Genomic DNA, 23,574 nt, shown 5'->3' with positions numbered 1-23,574 from the left:
CACCTTGAACACTCTCTGTGAGTTGCAACCACTTCAGTTGAACCAGACATCAATGAATTTCCTTCACAAAAATAAGGTCAAATATTCCACTGGTTTTCTGTTTTTGTTGCTTTCTCTTTTTTAATGTTTTAATAAAATATTAAAAATTAAAAATAAAGGATAATTAAAAATTTAAAATAAATTTTGTTACTTATATGCTATAACTATATATTATATTTCACAAGGGCTGCTCAGAAACTAATGCCTCCTATTTTATTATGATGGCCCATGATGTCCAAGGCGGATGTCGGTGGTATGGCTTTCCCAACAATATTGTGTTACATTTTATTGCTGTGTGTCAGATAGCCGCAGAGAAGCAGTCCGACAAAATGGTGTCTAACATAAAAGTGTGTCATTGAGATCTTTCATGCAGGAAAATTGGTACCCACTGGCATTCACGGATGCTTGCTCACAGTTGATAGAGGCCAAACAGTGAATGTGAACACGGTGAGGCAGTGGGTGGTACATTCAGCAGTGGCGACAGTGACAGTAGATCATCTCTGCTGGTGCAGGTTTTGACAAGTGAGGCATGCAGGTTCTTGTACATCACTGATGAAAATGCATAGCAAATAGTGATGAAAATGTTGTGAAATAATATTCTGTAGCTGAAAATTTGCTTTATCAAACAGAGTTAATGTGCTCCTTGTATCTTCTGTAGTTTCCATGAAAATAAATAGGAGTCATTATTTTCAGAGCAGCCCGAGATGTTTCCTATTCATTCAGTGCAGCCCATGCAAGCCAAAAGGTTGGACATCCATGGATTAAGATCTGTAAATGTAAAATGCTTTTCTGTCCCTTCCTGTGTTTTGGTTGTGTTTCACGAAGTGGTCTAACCATAGTCAAGGATATTTACATTATTCTCCTTCTGAAACATAGTATTAGTAACTGAGCCAGCTCTTGCCTGAAAGATTCAATGGTAAATTTCTGGGATAGAATTCTTCTTTACGTTCATTTTTTGCAAGGCTGAATTAACAAGGTTTCATAATAAAAACTTCTTGTGTGTGTGTATGGAATACACTCAATAAAAATTACATCTTTTTTCACTGCTTGCCTTCTTGATGTTTGTGATGTCCTAACATACATGTTCTCACCATACATTTCTCATGGAAATGAAATGTTTTTTAACATTTTAACATTAACATTTAACACTCAAGTGATTGTTTGCTTCCCATTTTATCCCTGCTCCATTCCTCAAACAGTTGCAGCCATATAGGATGCCTCACAGCCTTGTATATCCCACTTCCAATTTTAATTGAGATGTATCACTTTGCAGAACCTGCTCTTTCTGCCATGCTTCCTGCCTTGAACAAACCTACGGTTCAGATATATATAACAATTGGTTTTTTTCTGCCCTTTATTCCTCGATAACACTCTTGCTACAAAGAACACAAGCAAATCTGGTAATCTGATCAGATTTGATGCATGGAACCTGCATAGTCTGCCTCTTATCTAGATGTTCACTTCCAGTTTTGTTGATTAATCTTTCTGCACCTGTTTACTTCTGAAGTTGTCTGAAGCTCAGCCTTCTCTGCATCTCTTCCAAATTTTTAAATCCTGGACCTCAGCCTTCTGCAGTTTCTTGCCCTCATTCCAAGCAATTTCAAGTTACTGCAAAACTTTGTTTCATTACACTTTTCTTTCATGTTGCTGTTAATACCATTTCCTTCATTTGTCACTGACTGCCTTTTCTTTGCCTCCCTGTATTGCCCTCTCATTCTCTCACACTGAAAATAAAGCTGCTTGTTCTCTTGGCTCTGAAAGGCATAGTCTCCCTATGTCATCTCTTAAAATTGAAATGTAAAACCTTCTAACTGTCTTCAGCCTGCAATGACTACTTGTTCTATATTCAGACATGGATTTTTTCATTTCTTCCAGGCAGTGCTCTACCTTCTTCCCACAATCTCTCAAAAAACTAAGCATCTTTTTTTTTTTTGGAATGTCACCCAGAACCTGAAAGTGTTTTAATTCACTATATCATTTCACACTGATAAATTCCATGTAACTATTTTTGTTTATTTTCTTGTACTTTGAATCACAGAATGACAGAATCATTATTTAAATTAAGAAGATATCTCTTGAGAGATTCCCTTCTACTACAGCAAATTTCTCAGGACAGTGTCCAGTTGGGTTTTGAATATCTTCAAGGATGGAGACTACACAGTCTCTCTGGGCAACCTGCTTTGGTGTTACCAATTATTCTCACCATAAAGCAAAGTTTTTTTTTAATCTTATGTTCAGATAGAATTTCATGTGTTTCATTTTGTGCTCATTATCTTGTCCTGTTACTGGGCTGTATTGAAAGGGGAGTGTGTCCCTCTTCTTCTTTCCCCCCCATCAGGCATTTCTATTCAATGATAAAACTACCCCTGAGTCTTCTCTCAGTCTTGTGTAAAGATGCTTCAGTGCTTTAACCATTTTTTGTGAACCTTTGCTGAACTCAAAGTATGTCTATGTCTATGTCTTTCTTGTGCTGGACATAATACTCCAAATCATGTAAGCAGTGCTGAGAAAGGGGGAATAAGTGGATCACTTCCATTGACTCCATTGACAATGCTCTTCCTAACATAACCTTGAGTGCTTGTTGGCCTTCTCAGCTTTCCAGATCATTGTCCCCAGCATATACTGATAGGCGGATGATTAAGCTGGATGATCTTGTAGATCTTTTCCAACCTTCGTGATTCTACGATTTTATGATGCAGGGATACACCTTTTCCCTAGGTGTAGAAATTTACATTTCCCTTTGTTGAACTTCAAGATATTCCTGGTGACCCATATCTTCAGTCTGTCAATAGCTGTTCGAATGTCAACTCAGCCATTTGTTTTATCAACCAATCTCACAAGTTTTGTATCGTCTGCACTTTCTGAGAGTGCATTCTCTCCTGTTGTCCAGGTCATTAATGATGATGTTGAACAATATTGACCCCAGTACATCACTAGAGACTTTGCTTTAATGGGACTTCATGCAACTGTTCAAAATCTTCTGGGCCCACTTTCTACAGTTTCTAGTTCACCTCCTTATATACTTACCCAACTTACCCATGCTTCCTCAGCTTGTCAATAAAGATATTATGGAAGATGCCTTACTAAAGTAAAATACACAATCTCTACAGCTCTCCAATCACCCACTAAGCTAGTGATCTTGTAGAAGCTATTAGGTTGGATTACAATGATTTCCCATTTGTAAATCCATGTGAACTACTTCCAGCCTCATTCTTGTCCTTTGTGTATCTGGAAATGGGTTCTAGTATTAGATGCTTCACCACTTCCAGGTATTGATGTGTGGCTGACTGGCCTGTTGTTTCCTAGTTATTCCTTCTTGGCTTTCTGAATGATTGAAGGTGAGTGGCTTTCTTTTTACTTTTCTGTTTCTAGAGGTGATTTTGATCCATGTCTACGGCTCTACATGCTATGGTAGTAAAAGTATTAAGCAAAACATTTGATTCTACTTTCTTATTGATAATTTTAAGATAAATGGATGCAAGGTGAGAGATAGAATTTGTAGCCCAAAGTTCAGCTCCTAAAACTCAGACCTCTACCATGTGAATTAATCAGTACAGTTCTAAAATCACCACACTGCCAATCTTTATAGATAGAGCTGTTTTTAAAAAAATCTCTAAATTTGTATTTGCATTCTTTTCCTGTTTCAGGCCGAAATGAGCTGATTGCCCGTTATATTAAGCTGAGAACAGGGAAAACACGCACAAGGAAACAGGTAAGTGTAAAGTATTCCATTTAAACTTTAGGTGCTTAGGACCACTACACATGCTGTGAGGACATATGGTTTAGCGAGAACCATTGGTGATAGGTGGATGGTTGGACTGGATGATCTTATAGGTCTTTTCCAACCTTAATGATTCTGTGATTCTGCGATTCTGTGACATAAAAGAAATTCCTTGCTACTCACTTGCTATTGGTTTCTAGCTTTCCTAGGAAGAGTTACTGTTTAATAAGAGTGGTAGAAAGTCAGAAGAATTTTATAATATGACTATAGTGCTTACATCTCTCATTGACCTTATAACACAATTTTTCTACTGTTAAACAGTGTGGGCTTTTATTTGTTTTGTTTACTAATGAACATTTTAGCTAGCATAAATGGCAGGATTTTTTTCAGACCGGACATACAGACGGCAGTGGTGATTTTGAAAACATATGGCGGATGGGATGAAAAATACGTCTCTTTGATTTGGGAATGGCAGTACAGCCTATTCTGGACAAAGCCCTGACAAACCTGAACATATTTTGGGTAGAGGACTGAAAGGACTGGATTCCTTCCAACCTAATTTTTTCTATGATGTATTTTAGCTCATATTCTGAAGTTCTAAGAGTCAATATATAGTGGCCAAGGTCATATAACATTTTGTCAAAGGTAGGACAAGGTGGAAAGAGGTCAAAACTCAATCGTCAGGTTTATGGATGTGTTCTTCAGTTTCACAGAAGATATCTGGCTTTATAAAGCTATTTGAATGGTAAAAGGCCTTCATCGGCCTGTCTCTGTTGATCCTTTACTTCATGTAATCACAGTTACTTTTAGAAAAGCATCTCATTACTGCCCCAACTCTTCTCCATCCATCAACCTAAATAACTCCCTAATGCACAAGGTGCCTAAAGTAGACTTTACTTCTGCAAGTAGCTACCAAATACTTGTCAGGATTGAAGATTAATTTTGTCTTTCAATGCAGGTATCTAGTCACATCCAGGTCCTGGCAAGGCGGAAAGCCAGAGAGATCCAAGCCAAGCTCAAGGTACAATGGGTATCCTTTATCACATAATGCATTGCTTGAGTCTTCTGTTCTTTCATCCCCTCTATCCTTAGAAGAGCTGGAAAAAAAAAAAGGGTGAGATTAGCCAGTTGTATGGGAACTGCTGAATCATGGCCTGAACCTCTGATTGATCACCTGAGGCGAGCAGTGAGTCAGCCACAGGAGCACAGGTGAAGGCAATTCACTTGTGCTGCCGAAAGGGGTGGAGCTTGGCTCCACCTCTCCTAGACCCATTTAAGAGCTGACTACTAGCAGGGAAGGATCTCTTTATGGAGATCCTTTGGAGTTTTCCAGCAAGCCCAGGATGAGGGTAAGTTCCTCTATCTATTCTTTTTGGTGTAATAGCCTACCTAGCCAAACTCTCTTGTATGTTTCTTAATTATAATGCCTGTGTATTCATTGATTATGTACCACTGAACTGTGGTAAACTGGGAATGTAAAGCTACTTCCCAGGAAGTGCTGTCCAAACACTTGTATTGTTGGAGCTCTGTGATGTCTAAGGTAATTCTACTTAAGGAATAAAGAAACAACAGCTTTTGTTTTAATGTGTCAGATTTCTACCTCTGCTTTATACTGCTGTCTATCAAGTTTGAGCACCTCTTGGACTTGGGAGCACGGGAAATGTGTTCAACTGAGAAGGTGGAGCTTACGCTTACAAATGTTGACCTGTAATCATTCCCCGGTGTTTTCTGTGCCTCGGCAAGGGTAACTTTACAAGTACTGGTGCTCTAGTTCTACTAGTGGTTATGACATGGAGTTCTGCCTGGGAAAGGATCTGAGATAATATAACCACTGGAAGGAAAACGCAAAGCCACCTGTTATCTTCTCAAGTAAAGTGGTACCAGTTGAACAGACTTTGCACTTCGATTAATTCAGACCTGATTTGAAGAGTCCTGGGCTTATCTTCCTTCTTAATAGAAGGAAAGTGGTTGACTTCTGTCTAGCTGCATAAGTAAATCTGTGTTTTCCTTTCTATAGTCCTTGTTATAAATCACTGAGAATCTAAGGAAGGAGATGCATGCTGGCCTTCCTGATTTGATGTGGCACATTTGCTTCCTTGATTTTTCCATATTTTCAGGTGACAATGAGGTTCTTGATATCCCAGTCCAGTCATGAGACTGGGATGATCAATTCTACCTGAGAATAACATTCCTGATAGTCATGACTATCAACTAAATAGCTGTTAGTATGTGATTCCTCTTCACTGTCTGGACAGCTTCTTGCTAGGCTACACAGGGCGTGGACTGTCTGTGAGTGACACTGGCACTTAGTGCTGGAGTGGCATCTCTGGCATGAGCAGTGCTTACTTCTAACTGTCATGAATGCGCACTACCCTCCTTCCGCCACCAGTTTCAGATCTGTTTTATAAACTGTGTTTTGTCTATAATTCACCTGTTATGTTTCCAGGTGTTCTGATAAAGAGAGCCACAAATTACAATTCTGTGCTTCTAGGTAGTGCTGCCTAAGTTCTAAGGCTGTGGTATTATTAAGTGGAGTGGCAAGTTGAAGTGAGCAGGAAACAACAGCCCAGGTTGTTAAAAGATTTACTGCTGCTTGTATCTGTAACCTTGATTCCATCATTTGCATGTCACAGTTCTGGGATTTGGCATGATTGAAAAGCCAGTCAGATGAGCCTGTTTGCACTTAACATTTAAGAGCTGGCAGTCTGTTCTTCAGGGAATGAAGGTGTCTCAGCGAGCAGCATGGAGCCATTGCTTATTCTTCTTACACTACCTCCAGTCATGCTGAGAGCTCTCACAGCTGCATGCAGTGAACTGTTCACTAGTACCAGAGTGTTTCTTTTTTTCCTACAGAGGCGAGTCTGTAGCACTACTTTGACTCATTTACTTCTTTGCTTTCCCTAGTCATTTTTGTAAAGCAAGGAAAAGGAATCACAAAAGCTACTATCCTTCTTCCAATTTTGGCTGATAGCTGAGTGTTTTTCCGTCACTGTTCATTTTTCATTCTGAGTATACTTTTTCATATTCGCATACTAGGGATCTGAGCAGCTACATACTAACTTTTCAAAGCAATTAGTCTAATACTAATTTCTCCCACACAAATTGAGGTCTCTTTAAATCTGCACTGTGCCTGTTGTAGATAGATGTGGGGAAGTAAGGTAAAAGATCAAAGGAAGCTCTGTTCTCAGATGTCAGTTAGTTTTCTATATCCTGGGTGACTAATAGATACTGTACTAAAGAAAAAGAGAAATTTGTGGTTTTATTATTATTTATTCCAATGCATTTTGAGAGGAATAAAACAAAAGACAAACTGCAAGTGTTTGTTAAAAGTAACTTTTTTCTTTTGTACTGGAAATACAGATACGGATGAATACAGAACTGTTAGCTGAGAAAGAATAGAGATGTCTCTAGCATGTTTTTGCTGTTTTCCAACATTCTGTTGGGCATTTAAACAAAGCAGAAAAATAAAAGAAAACTTTGATAGATAAAAACTTTTCCCTTCTTAATTGCCGTATTATAATTAAACTTTCTTTAAAAAATCCACAAGTAATTTCAGTTCTTTTTTTCCCCCCCAAAAAAACCAGGTAGACAAATATGACTTTTCCAGTGGAAAGGTAAGGAGAGCTAAAGGTAGCCTTAAAATGTTGCAGGTAATCTCTGAAGTATCATTTCAGACACTGTAGTCTGAAAAAAAAAATTCTCATAGCTTTTGAGAAACTTAGAAATTCTGTCAGTTATTAAAATGCTTCCCTTCCATGTGTTTGAATGGTACAGAAGTCACAGATACTGTAAAAAAAAAAAAAAAAAGAAATACCTGAGTTATGCTCATTCCTACATATCACTTCATTTCAAAGTTATCTTTCTTGAGCTTTTGTTTTGCTACCTCAAAATGTTTTTCTATGATATCAATCAATATCCCTGTGATTTGGCCTTTAGAAAACTTAGGGGAGGGGATAGAGAGAGTGGAGACCCAAGAGCAAGAACTTAGTGCAGTTACTAAAATAAATGAGCTTGTGTCTTTGAGAGTTCCTGAAGAGAACAAAAACTTCTTTCAGCAGCTTCTCCAAGCCATGAATTCACCTCTGGCATTGCCATTATAACTATGATGTCACAGATAAAAGCAGAGTGTCTAAAGGATAAAGATTACTTGTATGGGATTGTAGCATGAAAGGAAGAATATGTGGAAGTACTTATGGTTGTCCATTTATTTCTTCGACTTCCTTGTAGAAGAAACAAAGAATGCTCTTTGTTTTCAACATACATTAGCTCCATTCTTTGTTGCAACTCCACAGTCTTGCTAAAATACAAATCAGAATGTTCTTGCATATGTTCTTGCCCTAGGATTTCTTGTTTCCCCAAGGATAATCGTTGCCAGGGATGATCAATTCTAACTGAGAATAACATTCCTTATCTGAGATAGTCTTTTTACAATGATGATAAGCTCTGTTTGTGTTGACGATGAGCTTGTTTTTAGAATTTTTTTTATTGAGAATTGAGGGTCTTTCCATTAACTATCCTTACCAATAATTAAAACACAGGGCTGAATTAGAATCCTAACTTCCACAAGAAAACATTTTAGCTGTGGGATTTAAGAACCTTCAGACAGAAAGGAGAAACACTTAGCAGTCTCTAAACCAATGATGCCAGCATTTCAGGAAGCAAGATTAGCCATATCTGAAGGTATAGTAATGGTTGAGAGTTCAAAGCTTTGAAGAGTTATTAAGGTATTAATTAGTGAGTCTGCTGCTCAGGTTTTCAGAGATGCTCCTTCCCTATGACGGAGCTGGTGAGAATACATTAGATCAGGCAACATATTTATAATTATTCTGTCTTTTCTCTTTCTACTCTTACCCATAGGATCAGACAGCTAAAGAGAAAGCTATGCAGAGTATGGCTACAATGTCATCTGCCCAGATTATCTCTGCAACTCCCTTCCATAGTAAAATGGCCTTGCCGAGTCTCCCACGACCAGCCTATCCTGCTGTTTCAGGGGTGAGTGAACCCGTGTGTTAGAAGACTTGGGCTGATAACACTTGAATCTTTGAAAGAGTGTCACCTTTGTACAACAAATGTTTAATATGGCTTCAACATTGTCTGATTCTTAGCTCACATTGATATAATGAAACTCTGTTTTATATGCTTTTCTAAAAAATTATACAAGTGAGAGAACAATCATCCTCTGGATTTTCAGCTGCCTGGAACATTAAGGTGTCTGTATCCTTTTCTCAGTCCTTGAAGCAGTTTGGCCCATCCTGACCCTTTGTCATCATTCCCATGCTCATTCTGCATGCTTAGATCACAAATTGATGGCTCTTACGGAACTTTTAACACAGAGGCCTTGTCAGCATCCCCTGTCCTTTGTGTTGAGCCTAGTGAAATTTGCTCAGCATTGATTTCTCCCAAAATACTTCTGTGGAGTTCTGGAAAAAAGTCCTCCATTGAAGAGGAAGAGCATTTTTTTTAAAGCTTTGGAGACAGAGGTGCAAGAATGCATATATGCTATTTTAAATTTAAAAATACTATTGTCACTTGCTTTTACATTACTACTATTACTGTGTAGAAAATACCCTCCTGGATTAAACCAGGAAAGCAGGAAGAGGAGCTGCAGCTAAATCATATCTTTAAGTCTGAGCTTGCAGTTTCTTTCTTCAGACAGGGGCATGTCTGGCTTTTTTTCTCAATACTAAGAGTGATTACCTTTGCCTGTGCATTGTTCTCTTGCAGTTTTGGCAAGGAGCTTTGCCAAGCCAAGCTGGATCTTTGCAAGAGTGAGTATTCCTTTGTCTAAATGTTTCTTTGTCTACATGTTCCTTGAGGAATGACATTAGCTATTTCAAGATTTTTGAAATGTTAATGTAATCCTTGTTCTTAGACAGAATCCCTGACTGTGGATCTGAGACCTAAGGCCTGACATTCTTCTAAGGCTGAAGATAAACTTAGAGTCACAAGACATTCTTAAACAAATAAAATCTTATGTCTTCATATGGTATCTTTAGTATGGATTGTATCCCTTTAATGTGCCCTGCAACTCAGACAGCCTAACGTGGTTATTTTAATGAGCTGCTGAATCTAGCAGCCTGAAACAAGGCAGCTGTGTCCATGCTCCCAATTTCAACCAGCAAGTGAAGCTGAGCATGTATTCCTGATGGCACACAAACAGATAAATATATACATTGCACATACATGCAGATATACACTGACCCCCCCCCCAAAAAAAAAAAACACCACAGATTTAGCACTCATATAAATACAAACAGCACCAACAGCCTCATTCTGTATCCCTCTCTGGATGATGTTGGTGAAGGTGTGTTAAGGGAATATAAATGCACTGTGCATCCATCCAGTATCTGGGTTTGTGTACTCTGTCCAGTAGCTGTCCCTGGATCCTTTGTCTCCCCCTTTGCTGGCACCTCAGTGTCTGAACTCTTGAGGCTGCAATTCCACTTTTTGCTGGTGTAGATTCCTCTCACACACAGATAAACGCACATGCATGTGAACTTCTTTGGTAGCTGAGATATATAACTAAGATATGTAGTCCACCCAGTAGAGGGGCCTGGATCTTCACTCTTCCCCAGTTTGCTACCCACAAAGATAAACACATACAAACCTGGCTTTCAGTCACCCTTCAGACTTCACAGTCTTTATGTCAGTTGGTCTGGATCTTTGTTCAACTCAAATTAACCTCCTCAGGGTGCCTTGCCCCTGAAGACATACAGTTGGCTCCATAGTCATCTATTTGCTGGCTAGTCTAGCTTGATATTCAGTAGTGAGCACACTCTTAATTGCTATAGTTTCTGAAGCTACAGAAACGTGGCCCCTGTAACCTATAAGTTGGTCCTGTGAATGGCACTTAGACCTCCACAGGCACTGCAGAGTACAGGAAATTAATTAGAATTTAATATGAAGACTGTACAGACTGTAATGGTAATGTGCAGAACATGGCCAGACAAATATACTAATCTTTTAATATGCAACATGTATCCTTTATCCCTGTACTTGCCCTAAATGTCTCCAAAATCTTTTGTAGTCCCCAAATGCTCTTTCATTTTATCTCAGTGTGTCCCATACCATCTAGACATTGGTCCCTTCAGTTGATTTGTAAACCCCAACTGACTTACTGAGTTGGATTCCTACCTAGCCAATGAGGCTGGTGACTCCCTGGCAGCCTAGATTGATCAAATCAGGGATTTTATTTCTATGACTCTATTATTGGGGTTCCCTCTTCACAGTGTAGAGACAAGAGGTTGGCTGATGGTTCTCCAGTAATGGTCTTGGATGTAGTTATGTCAGAATATTATTCAGGTCATTCTGTCTTCTCTTGTTCCACCATGCTATCATAACTGCGTGGAGACGGCATTTTTATCACGTAACCTCGCAAGATATGTTCTGTGAGCAAATTTAAGACAACTTAAGGACAAGTGGCTGGAGGGATTATGCTTTTCACTCCAGCTGTGTGTTCTTGCTCTCCTCTTGTTCTATTGCTGATATTTGTAAGGCAGGTCAGGGAACAGAAACTAATAAGCTGTCTTGTGGGGAAAAGTAGTTCATAAAATACTGAAAGCTGTTCTGGGAGAAATGAAAAGTGTTTAAATCATCTAATCTGTATGAACAGTTGATCAAATGTATTTTCCTTTTCCTCTTTCCTCCTTCTCTCCCTCAACTATCTTTGCGTACTCTGTAGTGTGAAACCTTTTTCGCAACAAACCTATGTTCTACAGCCTTCGTTGCCATTACCAGGTAAGTAAGAACTATAGTTACTTTAAAACTGTGTTAACTTCAAAAATAGCTAACACTTATTTTATAAGTTATTTTAAAAATGATTTTTGCCTACTGAAACATTTCAGTAGGCACAAAATTAATTTCATATAGTTTCCACTTATTTTTAATAATTATTTTTAGTTTACATCCTTATGTCAAGAGAGGTCAAACAGTTTATTTTTTAAAAAATGCAATGTTTAGTCCTGATTTTTGCTGTTTGTTTTGGGGTTTCTTTTTCTCCTGATTCAGAATGAAAAGCAAGTTTATATTTGTTGTTCTTCCACCATGCTGCTTGCATTAGAGCATTGTATTCCATCATAACAATTGCCTTTCCAATTCCTCATAAAGTGGAATAATAAATGTATTTTCTTCTCAGTTTCCCCACTTTGAGAAGTTAGTTAATCATGTTGATGGTGATGCTTCATTCTCTGATACTAAGCCAACTTATTTCACTGCTCATTTAGGGCATATCCAGATCCTCTTAAAGTTGCATGTTTTCTGTGAAGTCAAAACCAGGTAGATTATCTTCTGCATCAGCTGGTACAACTCTGACAATTGCTGGTGTAGCAGAATGTGACTGAGAAGCCATTTACAGCACAGGTGGAGAGAGAAACATGAATGGTATCTTGCATGATGAGTTAAGTTGGAAGGAAATGTTTAAGTCAGATTTGACAACAGGATCTTTATTGGAGAGTTGTTACAACTTACCTGTTTCTAAATTTTGGTATATAAATCTTCTATGCTTAGGGTTTGACTCTGCCACTGGCCTCCCACCTTCATCATCAGCACCAGCTTGGCAAGGACGAAGGGTTGCTAGCTCCAAACTTTGGATGTTAGAATTCTCTGCATTCTTGGAACAGCAGCAAGATCAAGACACGGTAAGATACACTTTTGACTTCCACTCCTGATTTATCTTCGGTATTTAGGTAGCTCCTGCTCATTGTGTATATGTGCTATATGTGTATGAAGATACTTCTTTTCTCTACTGAGAATAGGAAGCCACCTGTGGGAAACAAAGAATCCAGTTAAAACAGATCCTTTTCTTAAAGGATAGAATTGCTTACGGCACTATAGCCAGTTACGTGCCATGTCCTTCTAGCCTCCCTTTCCAGGGTCATGAGACAGTGGTACAGCCCCTATAGGGCTATTCTAGCTATCCTGTTTGGCCTAAGAGGATAGATCCAGAATCAAGAGATGGTTAGATCATGTGGAGCTACATAATCCCTCTTGTGTGCTGAGAACTTAAATTTGGGGTCAACTGGGACAAATTTGCATCCGTGTTTTTCTGTGGAAACATACATAACATAAGAATAATAACACTTGCCTGTCTTACCAAAGCCTTGTGATACTGCATCTTGAGAAATACACTGGTGATGAGCCAGTTATACTTCCTTTCTCTGAGACAGGAAAGTTCAAAAAAGATGGTTGCATTTGGCTGGCACCTTGCTGTGGTAATTCAGGCAGTTCTTCTCAGGATAAGGAGCTTTGATGTTTATTGGCTGAGTGACTTGTGACAGGTAACATTCTTCATCTCAGGTAATTCCAGACTGCTTAGCAGCAGCTATACAAGGCAATGATTTAGAAGTGAATTTAGGGGGAAAAAACACAGAATTACTTCAGAAGAAGCAAGAAGCTGGATGTATTCTTAAGAAATTTAAAACAACATAAGCTGGTATTGGCGGAGACCTTTCAGCTAATATTATATATCTAATATGTTAGAAAGTGCTATCAAATTTTAAGAAAATTCCTGTAGTCAGGCTTTATCTGTTTCCTTCTGGATTAAGGTGATAGAGCATCTATTGTCACAGTTCCAGCGTGATGTGTAGAGCAGGGGTACAGAACTTTCCATGTAATCATTCATACCATCTTCAGAACTCAGCCCTCCGTGCACTGTTAATGCTCTCTGCATCAACTGATAAAAGAACTGCATGCTTTCTGGGCTTCAAGATCTTCTGAAGTAGTCTTATGAGCTTTTTGGATTTCTTTGGTAAGGTAGACTCACCCTCATCATGTTGCTAAAACATCAGCCCATGAAAAGCTGTATGTTCAGAATATAGTGAAAAATTTCCTAATCCCTTGTTTTTCATGTTCTTACAGTATAACAAACACCTGTTTGTGCACATCGGGCAGTCAAATCCCAGCTACAGTGATCCCTACCTTGAGGCAGTGGATATCCGACAGATCTATGACAAGTTCCCTGAGAAAAAAGGGGGCCTGAAGGAGCTGTTTGAAAGAGGGCCATCAAATGCCTTCTTCCTTGTCAAATTCTGGGTAAGGGAAGGACTCTTTGTAAGGTATCCATTTGCTATGAAGTTCTTACTTTAAAAGCAGTGGCCTCACTATCTGTTAGATTACAGCTAGAAGACCTCTCAAAAAATTCTCACTGAGCAGAAGTCTGACTACAGTCACAACTCTCTCTGGCTTCTTTTCCTAATTGTACAAGGTGCTAATTCTACCCTGGAGTAAGACATATTTTTCATGGTATCATCTGTACAGTTCTTTTTGACTAGGTCTGGGGAGTATGTTTGGTAATGGTGACTAGTACACTTTGAATTATGTACTTATATACATAAGAAGAATTGACAGAATATTCTTCTTTGTGCACTTGTGTTCAGTGCTGAGTAAATTCTCAGTCAAAGGCAATGGCAGTGATTTTGTCTCGTCTATCTCACTAGCTGCATTTTATGCTAAGCAAGTACTGATGATGAACAGGTATGCATTGACTGCAGAGACAGTGATAGACAGATGATAAGAGATATATTATGAAATTGTATTATGTTGCTGATATTTTACTGAATTTACTTCTAGTATGTTGGCAGAAATCAGTTTGGCAAAAAACTTTCTTAATTTAGCCTGCATAGGATTTTCATGAATTAACTTAAATTTGCAAAAACTGTGCCATTGTACTTCAGCATACAAACAAAATAGTTACGATGATAACAACTATCATAGGTATTACGTGATTAAAAACAATAAGAGCTTGGTGCAGATGCAAGATAGATGGCTGAAGGCATGTGTGATAGGATTTGGAGCTTTTCACCTTGAGTTACAGCTTACACTTCAACCCCAGGTCAGGAGCGAGATGATGAAAAATGAGCTTCCATATCTTGTACTCTGTGCAAACTGACTTTAGAAAACCTCTTAACTAGTGCCTTCAGAAAAAGAATTAATTTATGTGCCTTGAGTTGTGGCTTCCCAGCTGTCTCAAGCCTAACCTTTCCAGAACTGAGTTGGAGAATGCTGGCTAGGAGTCTGCTGTTCAATGTCTAATGCTTAGAGCATTAGTTATCAGCAGTTCTTGCAGACATAATTTTACTACCCCCATATTGTGTACTACTAAACTTGGTCCCTAAAAGAATTAGTCTCTGTCAGAGTACTACTAAACCTGCTTGAGAAAATTGAAACACCAGCCCTAATTGCCCATGAATGGAAGATATTAGAGAGAGCAGCACCTTACTGGAGGGGTCACCTTTGACAAACTACTTTGTGTGGTAATTGCTCTACGAACTGTCTGAGAAAGGAAACAGAAGTCTGATGTGACAAAAGAAGGGGGAAAAAGAGGGGGTGGCTTTTGAGGAAGAAGTCCTTGGAAAACTAGGATTTGCAACATACAGTTGCTTTGTTCTATAGAGACCCTAAACAAATGTTCATGCCAAGGTGAAGTATACTGTCTCCTTTGTGGAATCATACTGAAGTGCTTTAGAAGTTTCAGGAACAAAAACAAAGTTTAGAGGGAGGTGTTAACCAGAGAGATTGTAACACTTTGAATTCTTAAGGGAAGAAAAATCATAGTGAACTTGTGATCTAGTACAACTGTGATTTTATTTATCTAAACTGACAGCATGTTGTTTTTGTGCTTGTGGGGTTGTCTTTGGGGACTTTGTCTGTATAATAAGGGAGAGGTAAATGTGGCCTATGTACCGTGTCATACCAACCTAAGCTAGGCTTGTAAGGATTTACATGGTGGTATGTCATTGAGGTTGCTCTCACTGGGCCCACGTAAGTTGTCTGGTTTTCAAAGAGTTTCTGGTTTTCAACTCACTGAAATTTGATTTTCATAAGGAGATGTGTCTCAGGACTTGAAAAATCTTTACTCCAGAGCCAGTGATACTATGCATGATGCCTTGGGGTTCACTTCAAAAAATGATGCTCTGGGGCATGGCTTAATATTTTGATTTTCTCTTTTCTTTTTTTTTTTTTTTGGATGCTCTTTCATTGTTGAATTCATGCCTGGAGTTTACATCCACTTTTGTTGATAGAAATATTGACAACTGTTTATTACAAGTGAGATGAGTTTATAAGTGAAGTCACTGATTGAGTGGAAGCCACTAAGACTTGTGTGAAGTAAATCATTCAGTCTTTTATTTGTTTCTCAGTGTAGGCAGTAGGAGTTGAAAGCATGACTTCTGCTGTGGTGTTCTGGAGGAGAAAGATGGGATACTAAAATGATTTGTATTGTGTATGAAGCACACACAGGTGTACTCTACATTATTACTTTTGTAAGATTTCAGCTAGGATCTCCAGGTCAGGTCAGCATAACAGAACTAGTTTGAATAAATAAAATCTTTACTTCTGAAAATCTGTGGTGATTTCTACTTCTTAAGGAAAACTCCAGCACTTTTTCTTGGAAGATTTATAATTCAACATGCTTCATATGTTATGGTAGTGCAGTCTTATATATAAGTTGTGAGCCATGCCTGTAATTCAGCATGCTACATTTGTCTTAGAAATCCTGAGTTTGATGCAATAGGTCTGTATAGTCAAACTCCACTCAATGGGAGAGACCAGATAACATAAAGCAGCAAAATCTGGAAACTTTACAATACATTATATTGGTGTTTCCAAATACAGACTTAAGTAGACTTGACCAAATGTTTTACAGATTCTGGGTGAGAGTTGTCACACTCCATCCCAGGCCAAAATAAACACTTAACAGATCAAGCAATGTGGTTTTAAAAAGTTTTTTCAGAAGAAAACTGGATTTTGGCTGAAAATTTTATCTCTCTCTGCATTTTTACATCTCTATATATGCCTAGGGTGTTTTACTATTTTATTACTTGATCATTCTGGACAACTGTACCAAGTACGCTATCCAAAGATGTGTTGGATAAAATAATTTCTATGCTATTGAATTTGTAGCATTGTTTTTTAAGGTGAAACCATTATTCAAAAGCAAACTGCTGATAATCTTCATGTGTGGGAAGGTAAATACTTGAAGATTTCTTTGAGAACTGTATATATGTTTTTTTCAGATGTTCTGAACTGGTACTTTCATGTGGCAAAGACATAAAAAAAAAAAAGCATCAAGACACTGGATAAGTTGTTATATAAGTTTTAATAGTAATAAGTTGTATTTATATAGTTTTAGGCTTGAAGAACCTGAGTTAGGAAACAGCTGGTACTGCACTAAGCAGTGAATATTCCAGATAATCTGTTGTGCTTTGGAAGTTTAACTCCAAACACTGGGTGTTTTTTGTTATTGTTGTTTTGGTTCTTTTTTTTAACATTACATAAAAGGTAGTGTGGCTGAGAAAGAGTTTGCATTTTTTCAGTGGTGCAGTAAACTACTTATACAACAGCTAAAAGTTGACTAATTTGAAACATAAATAGTGTTTGTAATTCTGCCTTGATTTTGGCCTTGGGAGCCTGAGAAAATGAACTAACTCTTGGACTTGGATTGGCAAGTTGTGTATGATATCTCCGTGACATTTCTTCATGTTCCAAGTTCATTCTAGCACATGACAGTGAATATGAGACATTAACCTTCCAACACATGGGCTGTGGCTGCGCTGCTCTTTTCCAGTGTAATGTTATCTTTGCCACCTGTTACTTGTTTCTCTCCATGAACCCCTCCTAAATGCGCTGTTATTAATAGTTTGAGGAAGAGCAGCTTTCAGGGCTTTGCATGTTACTAGAATGGTGTACTTGCACTGTAGAGCTTTCAGAAGTTGTGAAACTCTGGCTAGGAGATACAGGAAAAATTAAACAAGTTAAAGACTGACAGTACTTTTACCAAAGCAAATATTTGCAGATGAGTGTTATCAGTGGAACAGCCTAGAAGTCTTTTCTGCCAGTGATGAATACATGTAATAGCTTCTCATCAGTGATAGGCATGGTGAATATGTTAAATTAATGAGTGGATTCTTTCCATTAAATAAATTATACTGTTGTAGAAGGGGCTAGAGGTGTAGGTGGGAGAGAGGTCCTGTACATGGTTTCTCTCTCATCCCAAGTAAATCCAGTCAGGTCATAGAGTCATAAAATTGCTCAGGTTAGAAAAGACCTTCAAGGTCAGCGAGTCCAACCACAACCTAACCGAGCTACCCTAATAACCCTCTACTAAATCATGGCACATCTGTGCTTAACTTCTGTAGTAAGCTGAATGAATTCCAGATGCATCAGATTGCTATTATGAGCTAGCCAGTGTGTGCATACCTTTTGACATCTGTACTGAAAGCAACTGCCCTGACTTTGTCCAATGAAGTTGTTTGGTCTAGTTGGTGGCTCGTGAAACATGTGTAGCCTTTTCTACAGAGGTTGCTCCAAAAGTAATGCCTCTTATTTCTTTCCATGGAGACTGCAACAGATGAAATAGCACAATAAAACTATTTGATATAGCAAAGTCTCAGCTACAAAACACTGTTTTTCATCATGTTCATTTTTGACAGCGATGAATAAGAGCATGCATGCCACATTCATAAAAATCTGCATGATTGTTCAGAACATGGCTTGTCTGTCATTATTTCTGTTGCCACTGCTGAAATGCACCACCTCACTGTGCTAACATCTGCTGTTTAGTCTCCGTAAGTGTTCTGCAATTATCCATGAATGTCAATGGGTGCAACTTCTTCTGCATGGAGAATTACACACCTTCATATGTGCTTGCATGTTAGACTCCATTTTGTCAGATAACTCTTCTGCTGACATCTGTCACATGACAACAAAATGTAACAATATTGTTGGGAGGATTCAACCTGTACTGCCACACACACTGTTAACACAATACAGTAGAAGGCATTACTTTTAGAGAAGTCTTCCTATTTGTTCTTCTGCCTTTGCCCTTGAAGAGTCAGCTGATTAAATGATGATTTACCACCCAGCCAGCTAAATGCTGTTCTGCCCCTGCTGTGATTCTGCCCTTGCTAGCAGTGGCTTGCAGGAGCCTGGGGTGGGGACAAGGCAATTCAGACCACTGGGTGAGTGCTTTCCTAAATCCTCACTGTCACTTCTTTGGCTGCCTAGGATAGTGTAAGGAATGTACTCGAGTTATTTCACTTGTTGGATATACTAGTGCATTTGGCAGTGCATTTTGCTCAGAGACTAATTTTTATCCTCCTAGTCTGAATCACATTTAGTCCAACAAGTTCAGCAAGTTAATTTATTCCCAGAAAATACAGGGAGAACTGGCCTTTCCTAATTGATGAAGTGTGAGAAGATTAATTCACTTTAAGTCATAGTTAATATTATTGCCTTGTACCTTTGAGGCATGGAATATACTGGACAGAGCAGAGTGGACCTTCCTTTGCTCATCTTCATGCCTGGTACAGTCTGGGCAGAGAAAGATGTAAGTAGGTACATGACAGGGTGTGATATGCAACAAATTTTCTTGAGAGAAAGAAACAGTGAAGTGAAGAGAAAGAAATAATCTTTTGCCAAAGAATCAGTATCATTTCCAGTCCCGCTGATGAGGTTCATAAGAATCCAGGCACAGAGGCTGCAGGATGTTTAGTTAAAAGCAGTAGCTCCTTTGGCCATTAAATATTCCATTATGAGGAGTAAGGTTTTGTCCTGATGCAAATGTGGGAAGTGTAACTCCATCTGTTAGAGATTTACTGGACTGTCCAGTTGATATTTAAGTTAAATTGGCTATGGGTGATAGTAGTGGTTTCTTCTTTTTTCTCTGTTAAAGGAGGTCATCATCTCCATAACAGGGAAGGCTAACATTGGAATTCAACTCCTGAGTTGCTGCAGTTCTTTGGATGTGTATTCATACACATAATTGGCATTTTCAGTTTACATAAACCAAGTTGAAAATAATTTAGGAGCAGGTAATGTGTATGTTAAATCATCTCTCATACAAAGGCAGTTGCTTCCATGAGAGGATGGGAACCAGTGTCTGTAAGCTGTAACTGGAAGGCCAGTAGTACGTGTCTTGAGATGTTACAGTTTTGTTCTGCTGCAAAGATGCTGCTTCTATCCTTCCCTGGAGTTGCTGGAATTCCATGCATGGGTCCATTTGTTTTGTTTATTGTCTCCAAGGGAAATCTCTGAACAATGCTGTGAAGGACTCCTAGTCTTGTTCTCCTTTAGAAAGGGTAAGGAATTAATTTTTATTAAGACAGCTGTGTATAGGGCAAATAAATAATACAACTGACTGTCCTGTACACTGCGATAAGTCAGTAGAAACCTAAACCAGAATAAAGAGAGCAGTGCCACACTCTAATATGTGCATATTTGTTGCACAAATGAGATAACTGAATAAATACGGTGTGGAAAATTGGATAGGAAGGTCTTCAGTATGAACTTAACAATTCAGTAGGCAATTTAAATTATGATCAAGCTTGTAATGCCTATGCCTCATTCCAGTTAACACCCTTTTACAAGGTAAAAGCTAGTCTGGATTTACCCACATATACTGCTCAAGCTTAGACAAACCATGGGAGCATAATGCTGCCTTACAATCTTTCTGGTGACTACTGACAATGTAAAAGGTCCCAGTCTTCCTCCAGCCATTGTTTCAAAATACAAAATGGATTTAATTGATGGACCACTCACTGGATAAGGAATTGGCTGGATGGTCACACTCAGAATGTTGCAGTTAACAGCTCAATGTCTAAGTGAAGACCAGTGATGAGTGGCATTCCTCAGGGATTGGTGTTGGGACCGGTAAGCCTGTGCCAATCTCATGAAGTTCAACAAGGTCAAGTGCAAGATTCTGCATCTGGACTGGGGCAATCTCAAGCACAGATACGGATTGGGTGGAGAATGGCTTGAAAGCAGCTCTGAGAAGAAGGATTTGGGGGTGTTGGTTGATGAAAGATTCAACGTGAGCCGGCAGTGTGTGCTTGCAGACCAGAATGCCAACCATATCCTGGGTTACATCAAGAGAAGTGTGACCAGCCAGTCGAGGGAGGTGATTCTGCCCCTCTACTCTGTCCTTGTGAGACCCCATCTGGAGTACCGCATCCACTTCTGGGGTCTGCAATACAAGGACATCGAGCTGTTGGAGTGGATCCAGAGGAGGCTAGAGCATCTCCGGTACAAGGACAGGCTAAGAGAGCTGGGGTTCTTCAGCTTAGAGGAGAAGGATTGGGGGGTCCTTTTAGTGGCCTATAGGAAAGCTGGGGAGGGATTTTTTATAAGGCTGTGTAATGACGGAAAAAGGGAAAATGGTTTTAAACTGGAAGAGAGTAGGCTTAGACTAGATATTAGGAAGAAATTCTTTACTGTGCGGGTGGTGAGACACTGGAATATGTTGCCAGCAAGGTTATGGATGCCCCCTCCCTGGAAGCATTCAAGGCCAGGCTGGATGGGGCTTTGAGCTATCTGGACTAGTGGGAGGTGCCCCTGCTTATAGCAAGAGGGTTGGAACTAGATGATCTTAAGCATCCATTCCAACCTAAACCATTTAGGATTCTATGGGTTCCTCAGTGAGTTTCGTAATACAGCTACACAAAAGTTTGTCCCAGTGCAAGAGAAACAAGAGGGCATTGAGACTACTCTGCTGGTGGAAGGACCAGCCTGATATTTATCAAAATACATCTTTGAGATACAGTTTTCCAAGAGCCATCCTGAGTATTGGTTGCCATCAACGTAGACGCTCTTTGTGCTCTCACCTTTTGTATATATGTTCTCACATCTTGTAACCTCTGTGAGGATCAAAATGGGCTTTCTTGTCTTACTGAAAACTACCATATCAAAACTACAACAAAATTTAAAAACTCTTTTGGCTGGGATTAGCTTTCTCATTTAGTCACGGAGTTGTACAATTGCTAATGGTAGCACAAGGGTAGCAGCAGGCTTATGTGGCTACAGACTGGGGGAGAAGGCTGGATTGGCACCTTCTATTATCAGCAGAGGTATAGACTGACTAACATCTCTTGTGAAATTGCCACCTCAGAGAAATAAGTTAACAGTATTTTCTCACGGTAGGGAAGTTCACGATGAAGAATAGAATAGGCTGAAATAGCCTATGGGAAATGATAATTACTTTTCTGCTGAAGTAAGCTAGCAGCTAGGCTCACAGAGTACAGAGAAGCTATACTCTCTTAGTTTTGAAAGGGAGGAAGCCAAGATGCGCGTTCCTACATGCCCTCTGTTTTCAGAGTGACTATCAGTTCTTTTTTCACGTTTGAATGCCCCCTGGTGGAAAATTCAGAGAACCAGGATTTTAAGGAGCTCGTTCCCGATGCAAGACTTCTGTTTTCCAAACCTTGGCACATTTGAAACTGTGCCTGCTAATGAAGATGGACTTATATTCAGGTGGAACTAGACTGGATCCATGAAGAACGTACATTCTTTATGTTGCACTTTATTTACTTACATTATTCATATCATTGTATAAATAATACCTGAGGCTAATGTGTGTGCACTCACATATTCCTTTTCCCTATTCTATATCTTTCCATGCAACTTCAGAGCGGAAGAGCTTTATTACAGTTACTGCATCCTTATTTTTCTTCCTAAGTGAGGCAGCCTATTCTGTCCTGTTGCATTGCTTTGACTTTACAGTGCCCTCTTATTTACTCTCCACATACTTTGTGTACCTTCTTGTTGTCCTGGCACTGACCAAGTGGTAAATATCAGCTAAGGCAAGAGGCTGTGTCATGCATTTTTAATGTTCAATTTCCTCAAAATACACGCAAATTCCCACCAACATTTTCTGAAATGCAAGCTAGATTTTAATGCATACTCTTCAGATTTCTACTGCTAGTGCACATTAACATATTTTGGATCTTTGGACACTTCTAGCTAAACAAGATTACTTTCGTTCATGGCAAAAAAGCCACCACAACAGATACTTGATAACCATCTATTTTTTGTTCCTTTTTTTTTTTTTTTTTGACAGGCTGATTTGAACACTAATATTGAAGATGAATCCAGATCTTTCTATGGTGTTTCCAGCCAATATGAGAGCCCGGAAAATATGGTCATTACCTGTTCCACTAAAGTGTGTTCCTTTGGAAAGCAGGTGGTGGAGAAAGTGGAGGTAAGGAATAGGCACCTTTGTACAAGGTTCTCTCTGACTGCTATTCTATTTTTTCAAGTATACATATATATATAGTATATGTCTAAAGATAAATATATCCCATACTTCTTGCCAGGGAGATGGATGCCATAGGTTACTATTTCTGAGACATGAAGTTATAAAATTGCTTCAGCATCCGGCATGGCATTTTTCAAGACTCAATGGAAGATCTGATAGTGTTTGATGTTTTTTCCTTAAATCTCAGTTTCTGAAGTGTTGGTGATTCTCTGGACTTTCTGCAGAGCAAAGAAAAGCTAGGAAATCTGGATTTACTTAGTCCAGAAAGGTGAAAATAGATCATCTATCGACTATAGTCTGTGACCATTTACAGACTGTGGAGTTATGATTTTATGAGGCTTATTTTAGTGCTTGCATATATGCAGTTCTAGCCACTGCATAATTATATGTGTATCTTTCTAATGCTACGTTCAGCTGCTGAGACCTGCTATGATTTGCTTCATCCTGTTGTTTTTCTCAAGGAGCCATTAGATGCAGAGGGAGCAGCTGTGTGCAGAACACCAGATATTCTGTTGTCAGCAGTCAGGTCAAGCTATATTATTTCCCAAAAAACATCTCCAGTCATATGATAGACATATCTGGAATCTGGCTATGGGTTTGCATATGATGGGACAATGTAGATCAAGAAAAACTATCATGGTGCATGGGAAGAGAGCTCAAGCTGTTGTGGTGAAAGGAGAGAAAGGGCATTTAAGAATCAATGTACAAACCAGCATCAGTTTCTATTCAAAGGAAGATGAAATGTTTAGAAGCTAAGATGTGAATGTTAACAAAAAAATCCCTCTGTGTA

The 23,574-nt window shown here is 39.0% G+C and overlaps 1 protein-coding gene across 5 annotated transcripts in view; it reads left to right on the top strand.

The window, feature by feature from the left end:
• TEAD4 (TEA domain transcription factor 4) overlaps positions 1 to 23,574 on the top strand; it is a 64,330-nt gene that overhangs the window by 37,090 nt on the left and 3,666 nt on the right. For 3 of the 5 annotated variants that reach the window (XM_031611543.2, XM_090148300.1, XM_090148293.1), the window contains 8 exons: positions 3,687 to 3,751; positions 4,719 to 4,781; positions 8,618 to 8,752; positions 9,485 to 9,528; positions 11,442 to 11,497; positions 12,266 to 12,396; positions 13,616 to 13,789; positions 22,587 to 22,727. In XM_031611543.2, the coding sequence (XP_031467403.2) occupies positions 8,642 to 8,752; positions 9,485 to 9,528; positions 11,442 to 11,497; positions 12,266 to 12,396; positions 13,616 to 13,789; positions 22,587 to 22,727 (657 nt within the window). In that variant the 5' untranslated portion in view covers positions 3,687 to 3,751; positions 4,719 to 4,781; positions 8,618 to 8,641. Of the gene's footprint in view, positions 1 to 3,686; positions 3,752 to 4,718; positions 4,782 to 5,036; positions 5,110 to 8,617; positions 8,753 to 9,484; positions 9,529 to 11,441; positions 11,498 to 12,265; positions 12,397 to 13,615; positions 13,790 to 22,586; positions 22,728 to 23,574 lie in introns of those variants that run through there. The other 2 variants (XM_090148301.1, XM_031611542.2) reach the window with 2 other exon arrangements.

Source organism: Phasianus colchicus, chromosome 1, assembly GCF_987193195.1.
Source record: "Phasianus colchicus chromosome 1, bPhaCol1.hap1.1, whole genome shotgun sequence".
NCBI lineage: Eukaryota > Metazoa > Chordata > Aves > Galliformes > Phasianidae > Phasianus > Phasianus colchicus.
This window is presented reverse-complemented; position numbering and strand designations above follow the sequence as displayed.